The sequence below is a fragment of the Cyprinodon variegatus genome, unplaced genomic scaffold (assembly GCF_000732505.1).
Source record: "Cyprinodon variegatus isolate N-32 unplaced genomic scaffold, C_variegatus-1.0 Scaffold291, whole genome shotgun sequence".
NCBI lineage: Eukaryota > Metazoa > Chordata > Actinopteri > Cyprinodontiformes > Cyprinodontidae > Cyprinodon > Cyprinodon variegatus.
The window spans coordinates 880,787-903,149 of record NW_015150744.1 but is presented as its reverse complement, the minus strand read 5'-3'; the positions used below and the strand labels follow the sequence as shown (position 1 = coordinate 903,149).

At 38.7% G+C, this 22,363-nt stretch overlaps 2 protein-coding genes across 2 annotated transcripts in view; one reads left to right on the top strand and one right to left on the bottom strand.

Moving 5' to 3' along the window:
- Positions 1 to 1,762: 1,762 nt before the first annotated feature.
- Positions 1,763 to 12,397, top strand: LOC107090352 (sodium- and chloride-dependent GABA transporter ine-like). The gene is made up of 13 exons (XM_015383681.1): positions 1,763 to 1,958; positions 2,295 to 2,429; positions 2,502 to 2,706; positions 5,767 to 5,899; positions 6,233 to 6,367; positions 6,443 to 6,546; positions 6,627 to 6,751; positions 6,871 to 6,983; positions 8,504 to 8,644; positions 8,718 to 8,817; positions 8,901 to 9,001; positions 9,095 to 9,262; positions 11,407 to 12,397. The coding sequence occupies exons 1-13, from the start codon at positions 1,823 to 1,825 to the stop codon at positions 11,551 to 11,553; spliced, it is 1,743 nt and encodes a 580-aa protein (XP_015239167.1). The 5' UTR covers positions 1,763 to 1,822; the 3' UTR covers positions 11,554 to 12,397.
- A 172-nt stretch (positions 12,398 to 12,569) lies between these two features.
- Positions 12,570 to 22,363, bottom strand: part of dhrs11 (dehydrogenase/reductase (SDR family) member 11) — a 39,266-nt gene continuing 29,472 nt past the window's right edge. Inside the window, exons 2-7 of the mRNA XM_015383682.1 lie at positions 20,145 to 20,354; positions 15,059 to 15,153; positions 13,524 to 13,653; positions 13,287 to 13,379; positions 13,146 to 13,211; positions 12,570 to 13,050 (exon numbers count right to left, since the gene is read on the bottom strand). Of these exons, the coding sequence (XP_015239168.1) occupies positions 13,009 to 13,050; positions 13,146 to 13,211; positions 13,287 to 13,379; positions 13,524 to 13,653; positions 15,059 to 15,153; positions 20,145 to 20,354 (636 nt within the window). The 3' untranslated portion in view covers positions 12,570 to 13,008. The remainder of the gene's footprint in view (positions 13,051 to 13,145; positions 13,212 to 13,286; positions 13,380 to 13,523; positions 13,654 to 15,058; positions 15,154 to 20,144; positions 20,355 to 22,363) is intronic.

The following is a 22,363-nucleotide window of genomic DNA, read 5'->3' as shown; positions in this document are numbered from 1 at the left end:
TCTACTTTTAAGGCTAGGCTTAAAACTTTCCTTTTTGATAAAGCTTATAGTTAGCGTGGCTCAGGTTATCCTGAGCTATCTCTATAGTTATGCTGCTATAGGCTTAGACTGATGGAGGACATAGGGACAGCTTTTTTCATCATTCTGCTTCATTCGGTCTCTATTCTCCCACTGCAGAATTCATTCAATCTCTAACTGTATAGTCTCTCTGCTTTTTCTCACCATAGTAGGTTCATCTGGTCTGTTCCTGTTTGGCTGTGACTCCGTCCTGGAGAGAAATATCAGCTGTGCTGCTGCCATCAACACCTTTGTTTATTTATGTTGGAGATTGGGCGTGCTTCAGTGGCACAGTGGTTAACATGCACAACACATGTATGGAGGCCTTAGTCCTCGACGTGGTTCTAATCTGGCCTTTGGTCCTTTGCTGCATGTCTCTCCCTCTCTCTTGCACCCCTTTTCAGTCAGACTACTGTACCATAAGGGGTCACTAGTGCCGAAGAGAAAAAAAATAATAATAAAAACATGTTGGAGCTCAGCCTGTTTTTCAGTTTAGTCCTGTTTCTCTGGCTGTGACTAACTGTATTTGCTCTCTTTCATCCTTCGACAGGGTAGCTGGCTCGGAGCTCGTCTGCCTGGCTGTGTGTTTCCTTGACAGCGGCGTCTGTGGAACTTGTCAACAGTTGCCTTTTGTATCTCTGCTTCTTTCTGGATGTCTGCTTCTGTCTCCTTGAACCTCAGTCAGTTCTTTGGGAACCCCTGCAGTGAAATTATGGCCATTTGAATTAATTGAAGAGTAGATTTTATTTATTATATTCGAGTACATAATAAAGATTTATTACATACAGACTGAAATTTTGAAAGGATATCATATCAGTTAAAACATTTAAGTACAGAAATGCAGGCTTAGTGAGAAGAATATTTGTAATTGGAGATTGAAAATAGGTTAGAACCATATCATATAAAGTGGCCACCATTTATTTTGCTGTTGAGTGTGATGAAAAAAAAATGTTGTAATTGAAATATGGAGATTGTAGCATACAGGATTGCAGGGTTGCTTGTCACCAAATGAAATGAGGGTTCACTTTTTAGTTGGGAGAGATAATGAACATCATAATAAACAAAGAGGAAAAGATTTGGAAGCGTTTAGTCCCAGTTAAAATTTAGCATTCAGTCTTCACAGTTTGGGAGACTGGTAAAGTGTCTGAACAGACTCTTGCCAAACATTTAATGCTGAAATTGAATCAAACAGTGGTTACACTAGGTAGTAGTTTAGGGGGTGTCAACACTTGGCTTATAATTCTTTTTTTTTTTCAAGTTAAATGTAATTTAAATAATTAGTTACATATAGTCGAAAAACACTTTTAAATGATTTTTCCCTGGATTCCAGACCCTTTGTCCAATACCAGCCTTTGAATAGCTGTTCCTCATGTGTGAAATGGTTAACTGTCTTTAGGGTATAAAAAAAACATTTCTAGAGGATCAAGACCATGTTCTGCTCACATTCTGTGTGAATATGTGCAACAAAAATTCAACAATATTTTTTTTTTTTTTTGAAAAAAAAAAAGCTTGATTTCTACAAAAATGCAGCTAATTTTGATTAAAAACTGCAGAGCTCATAGCTTCATACCACCTCTTAACTTTGACCAGCCTCTTCCTCCATAAGAGCCTTGGAGGTGCCACATACTGGAGTGTTTGTGGTAGGCTAATCATTAAGGATAATAAAAAAGGCAGGTTATATCACCCCAGAGCCACTTAAATCACCTTCAAGCTCTCCATTGAGTTCTGGCCCAAACGAGCAGCCGTGGCGAGTAAGAAGGACAGCATGGACCAGCAGGAGCAGGAGCCCAGCAGACCGACATGGAGCCGGCAGATAGAGTTCACCCTGGCAGGAATCGGCTGTGCAGTGGGTCTGGGGAACGTTTGGAGGTTCCCTTATCTCTGCTACAGGAGCGGAGGAGGTGAGAAAACAGACTGCAAAACAGAATCCTAACTCCCTTTATACACATTTACTACATAAAGCAGGGGCAAAGTTTAACCACTCTTTTTTTTTTTTTTTTGAGTGTTTCTGCCTTGTTTCTATTGATCTTAAAATGAGCTAACTGTGTGCTAGAGTAAGTGTGATAAACTCATCTCAAGCCTTTAATTGTAAAACAATCGTCTTGAAAGAGGGTGATTATTTTACAACAATAAAGATATGATATTTTATAGAGCTTAACCTCGCCTGACTGTTACTTTGAGGCTGACTTTAGCAAAAGTTAAAGATTAAAGCTTTGACTCACCGTTCTGTCTGCCAGGTGCCTTTCTGGTGCCCTATCTGTTCATGCTGGTGGTGTTGGGGATCCCTCTGCTCTACATGGAGCTGACTGTGGGCCAGTATACCAGGAGAGGCCCTGTTCATGCCCTGGCCACTGTTTGCCCACTATTAAAAGGTACTTTGCCCTCCTTTTTCCCCATAGTCAGTAAAAAAAAAGAAGATGTCAGTGATTTTTGTCTCACCTCAGGGGTTGGCATGGCATCTGTGGCCATCTCCTTCATCATGTGCACCTACTACAACGTGGTGATCACCTGGGCCTTGTATTACCTCTTTAGCTCCTTCCAGGCGCCTCTTCCATGGCAGAGCTGCAACAACACCTGGAACACCCCCAACTGCACGGACCAGGCCACCAACAGCAGCTACTCGTCCACAGCCAGCCAAGAGTTCTTCAAGTACGTCCAAGTATAAGCTCATTTTACCAGGAATCACTCGTCCCCATAGTAATCAAGCCAATCTTGCTAGTGAGTTTATTGCAGGACTAAAGAACAACCCAACAGCTTCCAGTAGGTTTGCATGAGCTTAAACTGTAGCGAACGTGCCAGGAATGTAGGAGTATTCCGAATAGACGTAGAAGAGAGACTTAAAAAAAACAAGTTATCCAAGTCGTGTGAGAGATATCAGTTATATTGAAGGTCAGTGATAAGGACCTGACAGATATAATATCTCAGGGGAAGTGTGAAAAAAGCTAAGTCATTTTTAACCTTTAGCACCGACAATTAAATCTACAATATTTACATGTTTCAGACTGATCTTTGTATCTCACTCACAAATGAGACAATAGAGCAGATACTTTTTTTCCCTACAAATTCCTTCATAGATCGCTCTGTACAGAAACAAGGCTGCACAGATTATGAGTACATAAACATCAGTGATTTTTAATAACAGCAATGCAGAGCAAACATAGTTATTCCTCATATTTTAATTCTCTGCATAGCCACCATTATTTATCTGTTAAGAGAGCTTAAACAACCCTTCCTGAGTTGAAACTTAAAAAAAAATATACTGCTTAATTGTATGATTTTGTTAATATGATTTTAACATTTAAAAGCTCCAATGAGGTGTTTTCTAAAGAACTTTTAGCTGAAAACCTGTTGCCCATGGATGGTACACAGACGAGTAAATCCATGTCAGAGCTTTTCCTAATTTCAAGACATGGTAGTTTTTTTGCCTCATGCTTCTTCTGTCCTTCATTTCTCCCTGCTGCTCCTTTGAAATCCAAATGACGCATTACCCCTGTTAAGATCCAGATCAGGCACAGAGGAGTAAAAGATTGAAAAAGCAGCAATAAAGAGTAAAGAAAGCCTGGGGAACCGCTGATTAAGAGCAGCACGACACTGAAAGATAAGAAATAAATTAGGTCAGCCTAATGCTTTTCAACAGGACTCTGTGTTCTTACAGTTTGTTAGGATACTTTAAAAGGCACATTTAGTATCTTTTGAATAGTTAATGTAAAAAGCTAGAAAAATAGCATAAAAAAACTGGTTTTAGGCACAACTGTCAGGCAAACTGCTCAGCATGCAAAACAAGAAAGCATTGATATTTTCAGTCGACCTCCAGCACTGTGTGGGGAAACAAAGTGATGCAGGTAGAGGTGTGCAAACGCCCTGCAAATACATTAATGCATCCAGTCACTCTACCACTAATCTGTTAGGGTCATGGGGGAAAGGCTGGGTACGCCCAGAACCCCATCTCACAAAGCATTTAGTGGCAATACTTTTTGTTTTGTTGAGTTTTTGCGACACAAGTGGCTCATTCTTTCGACAGAAGGCTGACAGGAAAGGGGGTATGAGAGAGGAGGAGAGACATGCAGCAAAGGACCACAGGTCGGATTAGAACTACATCGAGGACTAAGGCCTCCGTACCTGTGTAGTGCACGTTAACCACTGTGCCACTGAACCCCCATTTTCCAACATATATAAACAAAGGTGTTGATGGCAGCAGCACAGCTGATATTTCTCTCCAGGACGGAGTCACAGCCAAACAGGAACAGACCAGATGAACTACTACTATGATGAGAAAAAACAGAGAGAGCAGAATGTTAGAGATTGAATAAATTCTGCAGTGGGAGAATAGAGACCGAATGAAGCAGAATGATGAAAAAGGGGTCCCTATGTCCTCCAGCAGTCTAAGCCTATAGCAGCATAACTATAGAAATAGCTCAGGATAACCTGAGCCACTCTAACTATAAGCTTTATCAAAAAGGAAAGTTTTAAGCCTAGCCTTAAAAGTAGACAGGGTGTCTGCCTCACGGACTTAAACTAGTAGTTGGTTCCACAGGAGAGGAGCCTGATAACTAAAAGATTTGCCTCCCATTCTACTTTTAATAACGCTTGGAACCAATGGTAAACCTGCAGATTTAGAGCAAAGCGCTCTGTTAGGAACATAAGGAACAATCATATCTCTGATATAAGATGGAGCTTGGCCATTTAAGGCTTTATAAATGAGAAGGAGGATTTTAAATCATATCGTATCAAATGTTAAAAAAAAAAAGAAGAAAGAAATGACCTTGTGAAACAATCAGGGTTGAAAGAACCCTGTGTAGTTCCTACTTTTTAAGCTGAGATCTGCAGAAGAAAGTGTTGGAAATTATGTCTCCTTTTCTGGAAGAACCTGTTTAAGTTGACTTGGAAAGTTGTTTTTTTAATGCGGCTAAAGAGCTAATGGGCAGACCTCCTTTCTTTAGTCATTTTTATCCATTTTGTACTGTTGAGAATAAAACAGGCCCACAGGATGATGCAGCCATTAAAACAATCATGCCTAACATTAAATCCTTAAGAGATAATGTATTCAACTGAAGTCTTTGTCTCCTCTGACCTGATTTCATTTCATTTCAGCCTGGATCATCAAGGTTTGTGTGGAGGTTTTGAGGACCAAAATGCAGAAATGAGGAGGCAGAGATGAGTTTTGCTGGTTTAATGAGATTCCACAGGAAACTGAGGCAAAAATCCAGGAACGAAAATAAGAAACCAAAAACCAGGAGAAGTCAGGGAGAAACAACACATGGGGAGGGAGCAAGCTACGAAGCAACAAATGAACAAGAAACCAGCAGACAGGAACAGCAGAGGTGGTGTATATATGGGGAACAGAACACAGGATTGGCTAATAAGCTGATATAGAGCAGGTGTGAGTAGAACTAACTAGAAGGGAGCCAAAGGGAAAGGAAACAGGCACAAGGGGGCAACAGAGAGTAACTCAAGAACACAACACTGTTAGAAAACAACTACAAAGATACAAAATTACAAATAAATGAATAATAAATCTAAACAAAGGGCAGAACTCTGGATATTTGGATTATTTAGACGAATGCTTACAGAATCCACTTTTTTATTAAATTTACAGTGAACTAAAACACATTTAAAGGCTTTGGATATTATTTTACATTAAGGATTTTATAAGCTTGACAGGATGACCTTTTTTAATAGAAAAGCATTGCTGTTTCCCTGCTTCTAAAGTTATAGGATGCTCGACCAGACTAGTGGAGTAGAGGAAGCAGGAACGCTGCGCTGGGAGCTTTTCCTTATCCTCATCCTGGCTTGGATCCTCATCTATCTTTGCATCTTTAAAGGGGTGAAGTCAACAGGCAAGGTGGGTTAAAGTATTGATGACCACAGCTGGAGACGAAGAAATGATCCTGCTGTTTGGGATTGCCTTTGACTGTTCTAGTTAAACAGTTAAATTGAAACATCATTAGTTCTTTTTTTTAGTCCAACTGTTTTTAATGTTCTTTTTTGTTTCTGCATTTTTCATTTTATTTTTTTTTCCTACTTGCTTTATTCTGTTTTAGTTTCCTATAATTTAATCATGTAAAGCACTTTGCATTGTATTTGTACTGACTTGTGCTATACAAATACATTTGCCTTGCCTTGCCTTGCCTTGCCTTGTTAGTTTTTTTATTAAACCCTTTTCTTATGTGTGCAGGTGGTGTACTTCACCGCTCTGTTCCCCTATGTCATCCTCATTGCCCTGCTGATCAATAACGTGCAGCTTCCAGGTGCATCGGATGGGATAGCTTTCTTCATCGTGCCTGAGTGGGAAAAACTGCGCTCTGTAGAGGTGAGAGTGGGAATAGTATGAGGCCCAGCTGATGCTCCATTGTCGTTGTGAGACATGATCTGGCCTGTTTTAAAGGTGTGGGTGAACGCTGCGGCTCAAATCTTCAACTCCATCGGGATTGGCTTTGGCTCCCTGCTGGCCATGTCCAGCTACAACTCCTTCAACAACAACGTCCTGAAGTAAGACCAAAGATGTTGCATATTGATAAGTAATGGTAGAGTTAGAAGAAAAGCTGAGGAACGTGCTCTCTGCTCCACAGGGACACACTTTTCATATCCATCACCAACTCCCTGACCAGCATCCTGGCAGGATTTGTCATTTTCTCTGCCTTCGGGTATATGTCTTATCTGCAGGGCATTCCTGTCAGCCAGCTGGCAGTGGATGGTAATAAAACATTACTTTTGTATTGTATTTCTCTAATCACATTTATTAGGTGAATGAAATGGTTATTTGTTCCATGTTTCATGTTTCGGGTAATCATTGATCTTCTTGGGTCTTCCCAGGTCCAGGATTAGTTTACGTGGTTTACCCACAAGCCTTTGCCAACATGCCGGTGTCTCAGCTCTGGGCGGTTCTGTTTTTCTTCATGCTGCTGTGCCTGGGGCTGGACAGTGAGGTAGTGAAACTAGCTGCTCTGGGGAAGTATTCACATTCTGTCACAAAACATCCACCAAGGGGAAGAAAAACCTGATATTGTTTTTTGAATTTTGCATTCCTTAGAAGTGTGAAAAGTGAGGTGATATTCAGCCCAACCATCTTTCAGTGCCACTATAGCAGCAGTGGAAGGTTCTGGAATACATTTCCACCTGCATTGCTCATGCCGAGGCTCATATTTCTGCTCTTTCTTGGAAAATAGCTCAAACTCAATCAAACGCCACAATAACATTTATATGAAAATACAATTTGGACATTACTTAAAATTCCCGCCTGAATTAAGGTGCAGACTTTGACTAGGCCATTTTAACACGATGTGAATCATTGTATTATAGCTACGGCTGTATTTTTGGGGTTCATTCTCAATATTTCACATTATTTTTAGGTCATAAAAAGTGTAATTTAACAAGAATTTCTGTACAGAATCAGATTAAGATCCAGAAATGACAGATTATTTGCTCTATCCTATAAATCTGTAATTAGGAATTGTGACTACAAGTTAAAGCTTTAATTGCACAGTAAATTAGGCTGATGATCCGTTGAATTATGTGATATGTTGGAAGGATCCATTCCCTGCAAAAACTATCCATTTAACCAAGTCTTACAATCTTAGATCGAGCCAAAATGTTTTTCTGATCTTGTTTTGAGATTGATTCCCACAGCATGATGCTGCCTCCACCGTTCAAGGAATGAATAAACAGATAATTGGATGTATAGTAATGGACGAGGTTAACCTTCTGTCCCACATAGTCTTTTTCTAAATGCCTAAATTTTATATTTGGTCTCATTTGATCAGAACACATTATTCTCCATAGTTGCTGCTGTGTTTAAGCTGTGCATCTCTGCAGCTCCTGCAGAGTAATAGACTGCCTCTTGGCTGCTGCTCTGATCAAAGATGATGTTACCAGGCCTGTTATTTTAGGTGGACAGCCGTGTTTTAGTAGGTTTGCGGCAGAGCTAGTCTTTATTCCTTTTCACACCATGGATTAAGCAGAGCTCTGCGAGATGTGAAACTAATAAATTTAGGTAATATTTTTCTCACCTAATGCTGCTTTAAAACTTCTCCATATAATTTTCTGACCTATCTGCTGTGTTCTTTGGTCTTCATGATGTTAAATGTTCTCTAAAAACACTTCTAAGGCCTTTCATATCTCTTTTAAAAAGGCCTTAGGTTGCAGGTTATTTTACTTCAATGATCCCTTTTCACTAAAACTGTGTTTTGTCAGATAAAATCAGCAAAAAAGATATTTTGTATTTTTGGTTGTAATGTGACAAATATGCTGATGAAGGTTCTCAGTCATCCAGGTCATAGTCATTCCGTAAAAAAAAAAAAAAAAATTAAAATCTTGGAAACCCAGCCCAGTGGAAATTTTTGAATTTTTACGGAATAATGTGACAAAATGCAGAGGAATTTAACTGTTTCTCCCAATGGAAATACAAAACAGGTATAAACGTTCTGATTAATCCCTTTTTTTGCGGCAGTTTGCGATGGTAGAGGTGATGGTGACCAGTTTCATGGATGAATTCTACCACCAAGTGCTGAGGATTTTCAAGAGGAAGGAGTTTTTCATTCTTGTACTCTGCGGTGTGGCCCTTCTGTTAGGGATCCCATGTGTCATGCAGGTGAATCTCACAGCTTAGCAGTTTTTAACCAAAGGACCCGAGCGGAGATCCTCAACTGTTTTTCTTATTCCAGGTAGGAATCTATGTCTTCCAGCTGATGGACCATTACACTGCCATTGTGTCCATCATGTTCCTTGCTTTTTTTGAGATTATTGCCATCTGCTGGAGCTACGGTGAGCTTAAGTTGCTTTTCAGCTTTTTTTTTTTTTATTTGCTTTTAACATTGTAGACGTTTTACTATATTTTCTTTGGTCAGGTGTAAAGAGACTCTCAAGCAACCTGGAAGAGATGACAGGAGGACGACCAAACATCTTCTTCAGGTTGTGCTGGCTCATAGTTGATCCCGTGCTCATCACAGTAGGTTTACAGTAAAAACAGAAAAAAAAAAGAAATTCTCCAAGTTTTATGGTTCCTTTACTTTCTTTACTAACCCTGGTCTCTTTGCTCCAGGTCATCCTGATCTTCTCCATCATCCAGTTCAAGCCGGCTCGCTATGGGAACTACGTCTTCCCTCCCTGGGCTCAGGGTGTGGGCTGGATCATCGCCCTGGCCTCCATCATCTGGATACCTTTAGGGGCCATTCACACTTTGTGGGTGCTACCAGGCTCGCTAACAGAGGTAACTGACATAACTTCAGCCTTAAAAACAGAAATGCTTATTTTTAATTTGAGTACATTTAAATGAAAATGTTTTTTTTTTTTACAGTATCATCAGTAAGTAGTGATCTTTGTAAAACCTCCCTTAGCACATAGGGCATCAATGTTTGGGCTGCAGGCCTATAGAGAGAAGGTTCATGTTTAGATCTGTTTTCTTCTCTTCACCTTTTCTGCAGAATTTAGTTCTGGGGACTTAGATGGTCGTAGAAAACCACTGAGATGTATGTGGGGCAAAATATCTTTGCTTTTTGGCTCAATGTCTGGATCAAATACTGCTTAAAGATGATCCACGTGAAATTTAGGAGAAGTTCTTTCTAAATCGTTTTGGTATTTTAAAAAGCTAACGATGGTAAAAAACCAGGGATGCATAACACAGCGGTCAGAAAAGTAAAACCTGGTGGATATTTACATCCATTGTTTATTTCCATCTAGTTCCTGTTTTTGTTCCTGGAAGGTGGGGAGTCATGAGACAGAAATGCAGAACATGATTGTGGGTTTTTAACTGAATTATAAAAGCAATGCTAGCTCTCAGGTCTGTTTTTCAGTGTTCAAATACTAGATAGAAAAACATTGTTTAATATCAACCATTAAGGTTATATGAATATTATAAAATACAGATCTGTTTAAAGAGACAGCCCAGAGCATGACACATCCACTACATTTAAGAGTCAACATAAATGGCTTTTCCTATGTATTTATTATTTGGTTCAGAACAGACCCACCCAGTCTTTGTGGATAAAGCACTTGATCTTTATTGTGTCCTCAAACTCAACATGTTTAACTTTGTGATTTAGGAACAGAAAAGGTTGTTTTTTTGTTTTATTTTGTCGTTATCTCCCCCTAAGCAACTGGTTGGTATTTATAACACATCTAATGGTTGTTTTGGAGACTTTTTAAATCAGAGCTTCCCAAACTTTTCTGTCTGTGATCCCAAAAATAACAAAACAAAAGACTTGGGACCACCTTAGAATACACATTCACTTAATTCATTATATCCATTTATAAATAAACATATCATTATTTAAATTATCATTTAAATTTTTTGCAATTGTATTTATTGAGACATTTAATCATAGAATTGCGCATTTTACAATTAAACAGTATATTAATTTGAATGTTTTAGATAAATAAATGTTACATCTACTTAAATTATGATACTATTCTTTTATTTCATAGGACATTTATATTTATGTATTTAATTATATATTTTGACTCTCAGGTATCACATCCCAATGATTGTGAAAAAAAATCTTGTGACCCCACCTTTACAATCCAAAGAGCCATATTTGACCTCAGTCCAGCTAATAAAAAAGCCACAAACATTACCTTTTTTTAAAAAAGAAAAAAAAAAAGAAAAATATAGCGTATTTATGTGGGGGAGTGTTGGCCTTGTGGTTAGAGCAGTGCCCTTGTGCTTTGAGAAGGTTGCAAATATCCGGTTTGATCCCCACAGCATGCACTCTGGGTCCCTGAGCAAAGACATTTAACCTCACAGAGATCAATAAAGTTAAATTATAATTTGCATTTAATATACATCCACCAAAGGAATATTTGTCCTTGTTAAAGAGTTAACTTGCCATTTAAAATTTTTGGTTTTAAAATGAAGAAAAATATCTAGCAAAAAATGAATGAATACATCTCCAAAGGGTTTCTGAAATATGTGGGAAATCATGTAAAGAAAAAAAAAACTGTTATATTTAAAGTCATTTCATTTTGGAAATTCAATGCTACTGTTCACTAAAGAAAACACTAACCAGCATTTCTTAATATACATCCATTTTTCAGAGGATCTGCTGGCTCTTCATCATTTTTAGCCAAAGTGATGAAGAATAATTGTTAAGTGTCTAAAGAGACACAGGTTGCAGACCTCTACCATATGTGGTTTTGATCCCTCAGGGGTCCCGACCCCTATTTTGAGAACCCTTGGTCTAAATAAGCTAAATTGTTGAATTGTCATAAAAAAAAATCTATTTAATATTTTCATTGTTAGATTTTGCCACTGCAAGGAAATAATAGTTTATTTTAAAGGGGTTTACATAAGTCATTATCAGCAAAGTATTTTTTTCATAACCTAAAAGTGATTTTATTGCTGCTTATCCTTTCCAGAAACTGAAGCTGTCGATCACACCGTATGCTTTGAATAAGACTAAAGGTCTGTATAATGAGAGGGGAGGAGGAAACAGAGAACCGTCCATCTCCATCATCAGCTCCAGCACTGACCCCCAGAAATCTCCCCTGGAGACAAACTTCTGACCAGCTTGGTGTTTTGCTCAAAATGCTCCTCCACCTCCTGGCATGAGATAAACTCCAGCTAATCATTAATCCATGTCTTCTCCAGATATTAAACGGAAGCATTTTACAACCATTAGAACCATGATCGGATGAATGTTTAATTTTATTCAGATTCTGCTGAATGAAAGCTACCAGTTATTTTAACCTAATGATAATTGAATACTTTTCTTTTAATTTAGTTTATTTTCCTTTCATGGGATTTACCATACCTGCCCCACTGCAAACCTATAAGCGGGAGAAGATGGATGGATGGTGTTTATCATCACACACCCATAGAACTGGCCTTATTTATTGATTTTACTTTGCACATGTGCACCATCTCCTGGTCAAATCTGCTCAACACAGTAAAGCAGCAGTTTTCTTTTAGCACTGTTGAACATTTACAAGCCAGGGTAGAACTGTCATGATCTTGTTGCTGCTGACTCATTTATTAGGTCAAATACAACGGGGAACTGCAGATTAAACCTACTGGTCATGCGACTCTGTCATGTAAGACATAATGAAAAATAAATTTGAAAAAACTTGTGACCAAAGTCCAGTTTGTTTATTTTTCTTTCAATTATACACTTAAAAAAACAGACATTACACAAAGCATGGATAACATGTGGGAAACAGTATTTATTTTAGTGTATTCCGTACATGAGAAAATTCCAACAGGATGCATGTGCACAGTTGGGTTCCTTCTCTGCACACCAAAGTGCAGAACATGAGCAAATAGATGGACCGTTAAAAAAACAAAACCCAGAGTGTGCAAGAAAACAAAAGTATGTCTTCCTAAATGTACCCTGAACACCTGTAAGGAGTGGTCGGATCCAAACGAGGGTAACTGAATGTGTTTGTGAGATGAGTTAAACATGGAGTGGGACGTACAGACCGTCTCTGGTTACTCACAGAAAGCATGACATTAGCACTGTCTAAGATTAGTTTGTGTAAGACCACAGTTAGATTTGTAATTAAAAGTCAGATTCTTTATTTTTAAAAAAGGAAAACATTTTTCCTATAAACAGCAATTGTTATTGTTTTAATTAAAATTCCAAAAGATATGCCATGTAACCTAGATAAACAAAACAAAGAAACAAAACAAAATGTGCAATCAATGACGTTTTCCCTCTGAGGTGGCAGCCGTGCAGATGGCCACACAGCGCAGCAGCAACTCTGTCCCGATTTGTTCCTACTTCGGTTTTAAAGTCGGTTCAGCTCAGGACCGAGACCAGCAGCTGTTCAGTAGTATTTTATTTTTTTTGTAGTGGTTTACAGAGTCCATGCATGCTTTTTCCTTGCACAGCCTCTTTAAGGCTCCAGCTCTTCATGGTTAAGCTCCTGTAGACTCAGACACACACCCACGCCCTCTCTCCTAACCCACATGGCCAGCAGAGGTCGCTAAGGAGCTGTGGTGGCTGCCGTCCATAATCACTGCTATGATATCTGCTCCACTGGTCTCATCTGCACATCTCCAATCTATTGGAAGAAAGGGAAAACATGAGCAAGGTGAATGGAGAACTAGCGGGACAAAAGTAAAGGGAAAATAAAGAACAGCTAACAGAGAAACGTACCTGAACATGAGGAGGGGCACTGAGGACATACGTGACTGCACTGGCTACATCCTCTGCTTTCAAGCACTAAAAAAAAAAAAGCGTTGTCGTTTAGACCGTTCACATTACTTATTGGTGTGAAAAAAATGCACAAATGATCACCTTTATACTCTCGTAGACCGCAGCTGCTTTCTCTGGATCACTGTTGTGATGTCGGAAGGCAAACTCCGTCTCAACTATACCAGGAGATATACACTGCAGGGACAGATGAACTGTTATTCCTCATGTTCACTCCTCCTTTCCTGATCTACTCTCCTTGCCAAGGCTGCATACGCCCTCGGTATTACGTCGACAGGGAGAGTTACGTGATCTTAACTCCAACAGTGGCAGCTCACTCACCGTGGCTCTTATGTGAGTCTTTTCTTCCCGGAGCTCCTGCCGTATCCCCTCAGTTAAAGCGGTCACGGCAAATTTAGTGGCACAGTAGAAATGCTCGTCAGCGCTGGGCACAAGTCGGTGCCCGCCCATGCTGGAGGGGGTAGAGAGAGGGGAAAACAGGAGAACCAAGAGAGAGAATAATTACATTTTACACTTTCACCTAAGTTCAAGAACAAATTACCGTAAAAATAGTTCATATGTTTTAAAACCTTTAATGTACTAACTGCTTCACTTACAAACTTAAACATCCTAATAAAGCTAAAGTAAGACACTAAAAATGGTAAAAACTGCAGTTGCAGAGGGGTGGTAATAAAAAAAATGTATGAATGCTAGGATAAAATAAGGCTAGCAAACAGAATAATAAGACTAAAGTAAAATACTAATGCCAAGGACAAAAGTGTGACAATCACTGAAAATAGAGTGAAGAAAAATAGCAGATGCACTGCAGACATAAAATATGCCACAAACATATATATAAAGCAAAGATGCAAACCAAAGGCAAAGAAAAATGGATGCAAAATTGCTGCAAGTAGGAAAATGAACTGCAAAACAAAATAAGCTGTAAACTAGATCTACATAACAGAAGTGCTCCAGGCCACCAGGGGGAGACAATCACTGACTATATTGGACCAAACTAAAGACAATACTGCTAATTAACGTCTATTGACCCTTTGTATAGAAATAAACAAGATGTTTCCCCAGGAGGCAGTCAGAGGGAAGAAAGAAAATTGATGTTTTCCTGAGCTTCCCAGCTACATCTCTATTAAGGGTTCAGTCCCATGTGAGTGGACGGTTGACTCCCCCTAGTGGTCTGGAGCACATCTGTCATGCAAAACTACTTTGGAGATTTTTTTAAATCCTAGTTATTTTGTGACTTAAAGCATTTTTCTTTGCATGTGTTTCATGTATTTCTCTATTTTTTGGGGGGTTTGCAGGACTTTTTTGTTCGGTAAACCTCTGAACCATCATATCAAACATTCTTATCAAGCACTGTTGTGGAAACCCATTTCCTACTCACTCACTTTCTTTTCTGTTTTTCATTTATTTTTACACCTGCATTTCTAAGAAACATTTAACATCGAGGCAATAAAACCTTAGAAAATACAAGATACAGTTTTCGAATGATGATTTGACCAAGTAGACAACCTGATGTGGAAACGTAGCTCCCGTCCTGGTTAAAACATAATCTATGCATCATTAAAGACTCTTTTTGGAAACCAGAGTTAGATTTGAACTAATTATTAGGTTTATAAAGCATTCGATTTTTTTTTTCTAAATGAACAAGTTGGTTTTGAACTGCTGTTCCATTAACAAATGAAATTATTTCAAATTTGCTCAGGTTGTTTCAGCCTGATATCAACAATTTAAAGTCACGGCAAATCTGTAAGAAACAGGACTGTAAGCAAAACACATTTAAACTTTATTTTTGGATTAAAACAACTTTAAACTGCTGTTTAGTTCTCAGACTGGTTTAAAGGATTTTTGAGCAAACATACCTGTTAATATTGATGATGTGGCCGTCATCCACATTCCTCTCTTTCATTGATTTGTAGGCCTCGCGGGTGCAGATGGATAAGGCCAAGACATTCACCTGCAGTCAAAGGAACACATTCATCAGCTACTGTCTTCTAGTATTTCATTATGAAATGATTACAAACATTTGTGCAAAATTAGAAAGACCTGTGCACTTCTATCAAGTCCTCCTTTGTAAATAAGGTAGATATGGGTTTCTTTACAGGTACCGACCAAATTCAGTGGGTCCTACGAATTACCCATTTATGTGAAATCAGATAGTACCTGTTTTGGTATGTGAAGCATCATTGTTGAAAAGAGGGAGTTGAAACCATTTTTCCAGGCTGAAATGAACACATTGCATGAACAAGCGAGTGATGACATCAGTAGCTGCTTCTGCTGCAAACAGAGCTAACAGAATTAAGCGCAACAAGGGTGCACAATATTTAACAACCCACGATCTAATGCTACAGTTCCTGCATTTGGCATCTTTAGCCGTCAGCAACATAGAAGATGCATTTTCATATGTTTGAAGTGATGTTGGGATGGGACCAAACACCTCCTTACAATAAATGTTTAAAACAATACGTTGTATTGTGAAATGTTAACGGTACTCATCGCTATTTGCTGAGAATTTTTTTTTGTTACTGTGTTTACAGCAGCTTCTCCTAAAACTTTGCACGTTTTAACTGATTCTTCAAAACATCTCCAGCTAAGAGAGACTGCCAATGCTAAGATTCAACTGGAAGTAGGTCGTCTCTACAAACTGAACGACAGCCAGCTGATATTAACCGTTTTTTTTTTAATTGGCACCATCTGATACTCTCGGGCGTGTTAACTGATTCATTGGCCCATTCAGCAGCCAGGCCTTAAGATCACATGGAGCGCTTGGGTTACGGCTCCTACCATTTTTTGTTCGATTCATTAATAAATGTATTTTTTTTCCCCCCAAATTGAGACTTGTGTTGAAATAATGGACATCGGCCTTAAAAAGCAAACAAAAAGTATCAGATTATCTGCAGTGCTGACTGTGACCGAGATAATCTAACATATTAAAATGCTTTATTCCAAACTAGGGCTGAGACAATTAATCGGGATTAATCAATTATTGAAATAATCGTCAGATATTTTAGTAATCAATTAATCATTACCTGGAATGTACAGACTTTAAAACATTACTTTAGCTGACATAGCAACCCACCGTGAGCACCAATTATACCAAATAAAAAAAATATATATATGTAAACATTTTGCATTTAAGATTAAAAAAAACTTTTTTGTCTGTCAATATCCAGATCTTCAACAGAAGATCAAAAGTTTTAGTTTCACTTGGTTTAACATAAAAAATCTTAATGTAACCTTTTGCTATCCGATTATTATTCAAAAAAAAAATTTGACCGATTATCCATTTGCTTAATAATCGTTAGTTGCAGCATCTAAACTTCTATCATAACCCTGGTTGTACGTTTAAAGTTATTTTCCAGCTGGAAGTTAAACCTCATATCTTTTAAGATAATTGTGTATTTAGCTCTACGGAAAAGCCTCCCCACAGCATGATGCTGCCACTGCCATTCTTCTCTAAGGGAGGGTGCTTTTCTTTACCCACATGGCTTTTTGCATCTAGGCTAAAAAATTATATTTTTGGCCTTGTTTGAAAAGGAGAGACTGTTCCACAGGTTTGCATTGTTCCTTGTGGGAAACATCCACTTTAACATCACATGAGTATCCTTCAGGATCGGCCATTTCCTTCAGACAAACAGGTAAAGAGAAAACCGTTTCACTTTCTCCTTCCAGGTATGTTACCTGAAGTTAGCCTTTTAGATAAGATGCATTGAAGACATAGCTGGGATACTTTTGAAAGGCACAGTAATGTATGCAGGTGATTCATGTTCACTCAGCCATGGCGATAAACTCAGTGAACCGGCTGTACCTGTCCAGCCTCTGTCTATTAAGCTTTTCGCTCACGGTGACATTGACAGACATCAGTGTGCCGCCACCGTAATGGTAACACAAGGTCAGCGTACAGATTAAACACAGGCTAAAAATACACCACTATGGACTTTTGTGGAGGCTGCCATGACAACAGATGAGAGAGCGTCACGAATGCTGGACCATGGAGACAAAGAATCAGAGCCGGGAAGGTGGGGGGATCTTTGGTGGTCAAGTGCTCAGTGAATCAAAATGAAGAGTCCCGGCCAGAAGAAATACTGCTGGCTTTCATTAGTTTGCTGTGGCAGAGCCTCTGAAGCGGCCTGTGTGTGTCGGCTTCCACACAACCAGATTTCTCTAACATCGAAAAGTCTACACACTAGGGATGTAAGCAAATAATCATCTTAGGATCCCATGTCAATTAATGGTTTTAGATTCAAAATTGCTCCATTGGATTAATTAATACCATCCACTTAAGGCGTTTCTTTCGTCCACATGAGGGCGCCACTCTTCACTCCTAAGGGGAGCCTCACTGGTATAAGCAAGAGAAGTAATGCCACATAGGTCGGTAGTTGGCAGTAGTCATTACCTGATCTGTACCATTTGTTCTTCTGCAACCAGAAATTCATCCAGGTCACCATAAATAATGTAATTACGTCACTGAAATGACCTATTTATATCTTTAAATGACCAAAGAATGCTAAGATAGACATGATTAATGACTGAGAATTGGAAAATATCAGAGAATTGGATGCATTTTACATTCCCTCCAATATATAGACTTAGACTTCCTTTATTGTCATTGCACAAAAAAACACAAGGTGAATCTTGACAACGAAATGTCGATTTCTTGGCTACCAGTGTTACAGAGCTAAGACCTTATTCCTGCACAATAAATATGTTTTATATAACGAAGAGCTAAGAGCTAGCTATATACGGGGTAAAAGAAGTATATATATATACATATATATTGCACTGAGTTATTGCAAGAAGTAACATTAATAAATATTGCACTTCCGGTTAGGCAAAAACAGCGTTCATCTGGTAACACGGAGAATTGCTGCTCGGTAGGAATGCTGCAAGACCAGACATGAATTTGCAAAACTTTTCTGGAGTGAGGATAATTAGCGCAGCCTGAAAAGCAGCTGTAAAACTGATAGGGTAGCATACAGCTGAGCTGCACTGACTGAACACTGCCTGATGTGATCTGAGGATTTTTTTGGCAAACCATACTAAGAAAGAAGTGTCAAGGATCTACGAGCTTCTATCTTACTGCACACCCGAAAAGATACTATATATGTTCGAGGAAAACATGCAATCTTTGAAATAATCTGGGGCCACTTCATAGACAATCTGCCGTCTCTGGACCCAGCTGTCTATGTTGGAGTGAGCCTTTCTGGACCGGCTTCAAATTAGCACTTTGCAGGTTCTTATATAACTTCCTCAATTATGTACCTTGATATGAGTAGTGTGTTGAATTATACGAATGTGAATGTGAATGTCAGATGGATGGGTTGTGTACAGAAATGAAAGGATATTGAGAACCATTCAAGAAAGGAGGGTGGGGAGTGGGAGGGGAAAAGTTTGTAATTTTTTGTTTTGTTGTTTTCTTTTGGTGTTAAAAATCAAAAATCATCGTCCTTGTATGTTGTGTTTGTAAGACTATGTAGCAATAAGATTTTTTTTTTTTTTTTTTTATAAAATACAACTTTCAGTATAACTGTAAACTCTTGCTATACATCATAAATATCCTGTAAAAGCTTTTTTTTTTTTTTTTTTTTTATAAAATACAACTTTCAGTATAACTGTAAACTCTTGCTATACATCATAAATATCCTGTAAAAGCTTCTGTTAATAAAACAAATCTTAAAAAAAAATAAAAGAAAGAGTCAGAATTTGCTAAAGAAGGGCCTTATCTGTTACAGATGGAAGGGAGATGAGATTTCTACACATTTTAGTGGCTCCAGTATAAACAAAATATAAAAAAGAAAATGCTGTCACCAGATGAATGAGGCTCAGCACTTAATAGACCCTCCTCACTTATTGTAAGCAATGAAAAACCAAAAACAAGTAATATCATGTTTATTTTAATATATACCGTAATAGAATCTCCACCAGAGACCAGATCTGCTCATAGTCTGTATTATACTGATGTCATCCACCGTTCCAGGTTATTATTATATGTTATAAACATAGCATGTAGATATATATGGTAGAAGATGACATTTTTTTAATTTCAAATATAAAAACTACTGTACTTTTTTCCCCTAATGGTTTCTTTGAATTATCTCCTAAAAAACATAATTCGGAAATGTTAATCTATTGCAAAAAAGAATAAATAAAATGGGTTACTACAGATTCTAAGGTTGAAATATTCAATCAGGTAGGTTCTTCAATTCCTTAACTCATCTGATGTGTCTGATTTTGTTCAGCACTGTCTGTGCTGTGAGTTTATGCACCAAGGTTCCCTTGTTACGTCAAGAGTGGAAGCAAATCGCAAAAATAGTCTAAAAGTGTTTTTTTTTTTAGCCATGTTTCTAAATTTTTGAAGAGTCAAACAGTCTTACTTTTATTAACATATATGTGGATTTGTAAAGAGAACAGGATTTCAAAACCACTTTAGGTTATCACATAAATTGAACTGTACTGTGTTCCAAAGAGGATGAGATGATAGAAAAGTGAAGGGCCTCGCTAAACATTTGTAACATGATGGTCACACTACATTTCAGAGATTTTATTAACATTGTTTTTTTCAGTAACCTAATAGGTTATATCTTATAAATAAGTGTTTTCATGTGTGAGAAAACATATTTTAGTTCTTTGAGTCAATTTAATAAAGCTGGCACAAAAAAGTGTTAAAATATATATATGATGTCTGTTTTTGTTAAATTCAGCAGGTTGTGAAGTCATATTTTGCAGTTTATGACATGAAATATCCTCTTGATACGAGGAAAATCTCAGGTCTTTTAAGAAGATGGCCGCTTATCAGTGAATTGTCAGCCGCTCGATAAGATCAATCAACTTCATTAATTTATAACTTGTATCTCTGCTACAATAGCAGCCCTTTCATTCACTACAGCCGAGCATTTCCAACCCTCCCTCTGCCTGCTGGTTCTGTAAAGTGCTTCCACGTTCACTTACATCTATCATGTTTCTCCAGCCCTCTGTCTTTCCGGAGAGCAAGGGTTCATTGTGAGCCAGCCCGGCGTTGTTGATGCACACGTCCACACCTTTGTGAAGCGTTTTGATGGCTGAGAACATGGACAGTATCTCCTCTTCGTTGGCCAGGTCACATTTGTAGGGGATCAGCGTGCCACTGTAGCCGGCACTCTGACATTCGGCCGCCAGTTTCTGAAACACACAAAGTTGGAGTCCGGTGAGCTTGTGATTCAGGAGGTGAAACTAAAATCAAGGTCAGAGCTGGAAAACATTAACTTACACCAGCATAATAAAAACGCCCCACCCTCTCAGGCACAGAGAAAACAGAGATCAGATAAAATGGATCCGACATCGCCTGAGTGCCACACCACAAAGCTTTTTACTGCTTCAGATAAAACCATTTATGACCCACAGTCATACTAACAGGTATGCCCGTCAGGTCCTCACAGACCGAGTTAAACTCCCTTCTCTTTAAATACTAAAACCAGAACTCCAGGTGTAAAACCAGCAGACTGCTGATGGGGTCAGGCAGGCCGCTTTCTTTTCAGGTCAGCATCACCGTGATCCAGCCTGACACAGATCCTGGAGCGAGGCACAGCTGCCTCCATCACCTGACGTCTCGCGCTGTGTGCCAGGTAGACAGGAGGCAGCGTGGGCGATGAAGGCGGAGCTGGTGGCCCACAGAAATGATGAGCAGCAGTTCAACAGACTGCCTGTGCAAACATTTAGCCCAGTGAAAGAAATCATCCAGGAAATAATCCATCTAAACCTCAATCTGTCTGTGCCTCCACTATGAAGAGGATTTAAGGTTAACCATTTCCTGTATCTGTTAAATCTTTAAATATGAAGATATCAGAGAGAAAAAGATGGAGGAAAAGAGGCATCGAGGCATTGTGGCTCTTCATTTAGACTTCTACCTTTAGACATGGGGTCAGACATCCAACAGGAAGCGGGATGGATTACTGCAGTTATCTTCTGTGGCTGATACGATGGACATCTCCAAATGCAGAAAAGATACGATTTATTTGAATACAGAGTAAGATTTACTGATAGGGTAAACACTGAATTATTCAATGCAAAATCACACAGCAAAGACGTTACATTTTTCAGTTGAATATACAGAACTACCCTAAAAACGACAGATTTTCAAGCTAAGGTCTGAATTACTATTTCTGAAGCCTTTGTCAAACCCTGACTGATCAACAAAAACACTGACGCTAAGTGTAAATCTATGCAAACAGAATTCAGAAGTGAGCAGAATAACATTATGAACAATGAAGGCATACAGCCTGTCTTCCAGAAATCTTTTCTTAACCTCTGGCTTTTCAATCAATTTTAAAAGCAATGCTGCTCCAAAGCAACAGAAACTTTAAAATATCTCCATAATCTTTTAATGTTTGCTTCCAAATAATAGTAAAATTCTGACCAAGAGTAATGCTAAATGCTAACACCTGGTTTAACTCAAACTGGTAAAGATTGTTTACAATACAGAGGCTATTAAAGGCCATCATTTTAATGTATAAATAAATTAAAGGAGCAATAAAAACTTTACCACTAGGTGGGGCCATTAAGCACTTGGCTGTAGACTAAAACAAGAAGTGTGTAAAGCGATGTCTTGACCCATTTTGGCAGATTATCTTTTTTTTTTTTATATATATAGTTTTTAACAGCACTAGTGGCTTGTTTTTTCGACAGTAGACTGACAGAGAAGGGGGTATGAGAGAGAGGGAGAGGCATGCAGGAAAGGACCACCAGCCTTATTCAAACCCGGGTCACCTGCTTCGAGGATTAAGGCCTCCATACATGGGTCGTGCACACTAACCACTGCGCAACTTGCACACCCCGTATTCACTCTTGTTAAATCTGTAAGGGGCTAAACTAAAGATACACCGAAAATTTGCAGACGAAAAGTGCATTTTCGGTTTTTAGCCGATAGACATTTAACACCAAAAAATAAAACAAACACAGCCGAAACTTTTGATGACGCGACAAGCTACGCTCGTGAGACCATCCTGATCTCGCGAGCTTTCAAGGTTTCACTCGCAAATCAGTCTGGAGACTCTCCGTTAAAGAAAATTTGGAGCCGTTCACCAAACGAATGCCCAATCAGCGTTAGCTTTGAGGCGAGTTGAGGTGTGACGCAACGAGAAGCGCGACAGTTCAGTCTAAAGAACATGGCGGCTTCAGCCGATGAAACTAGC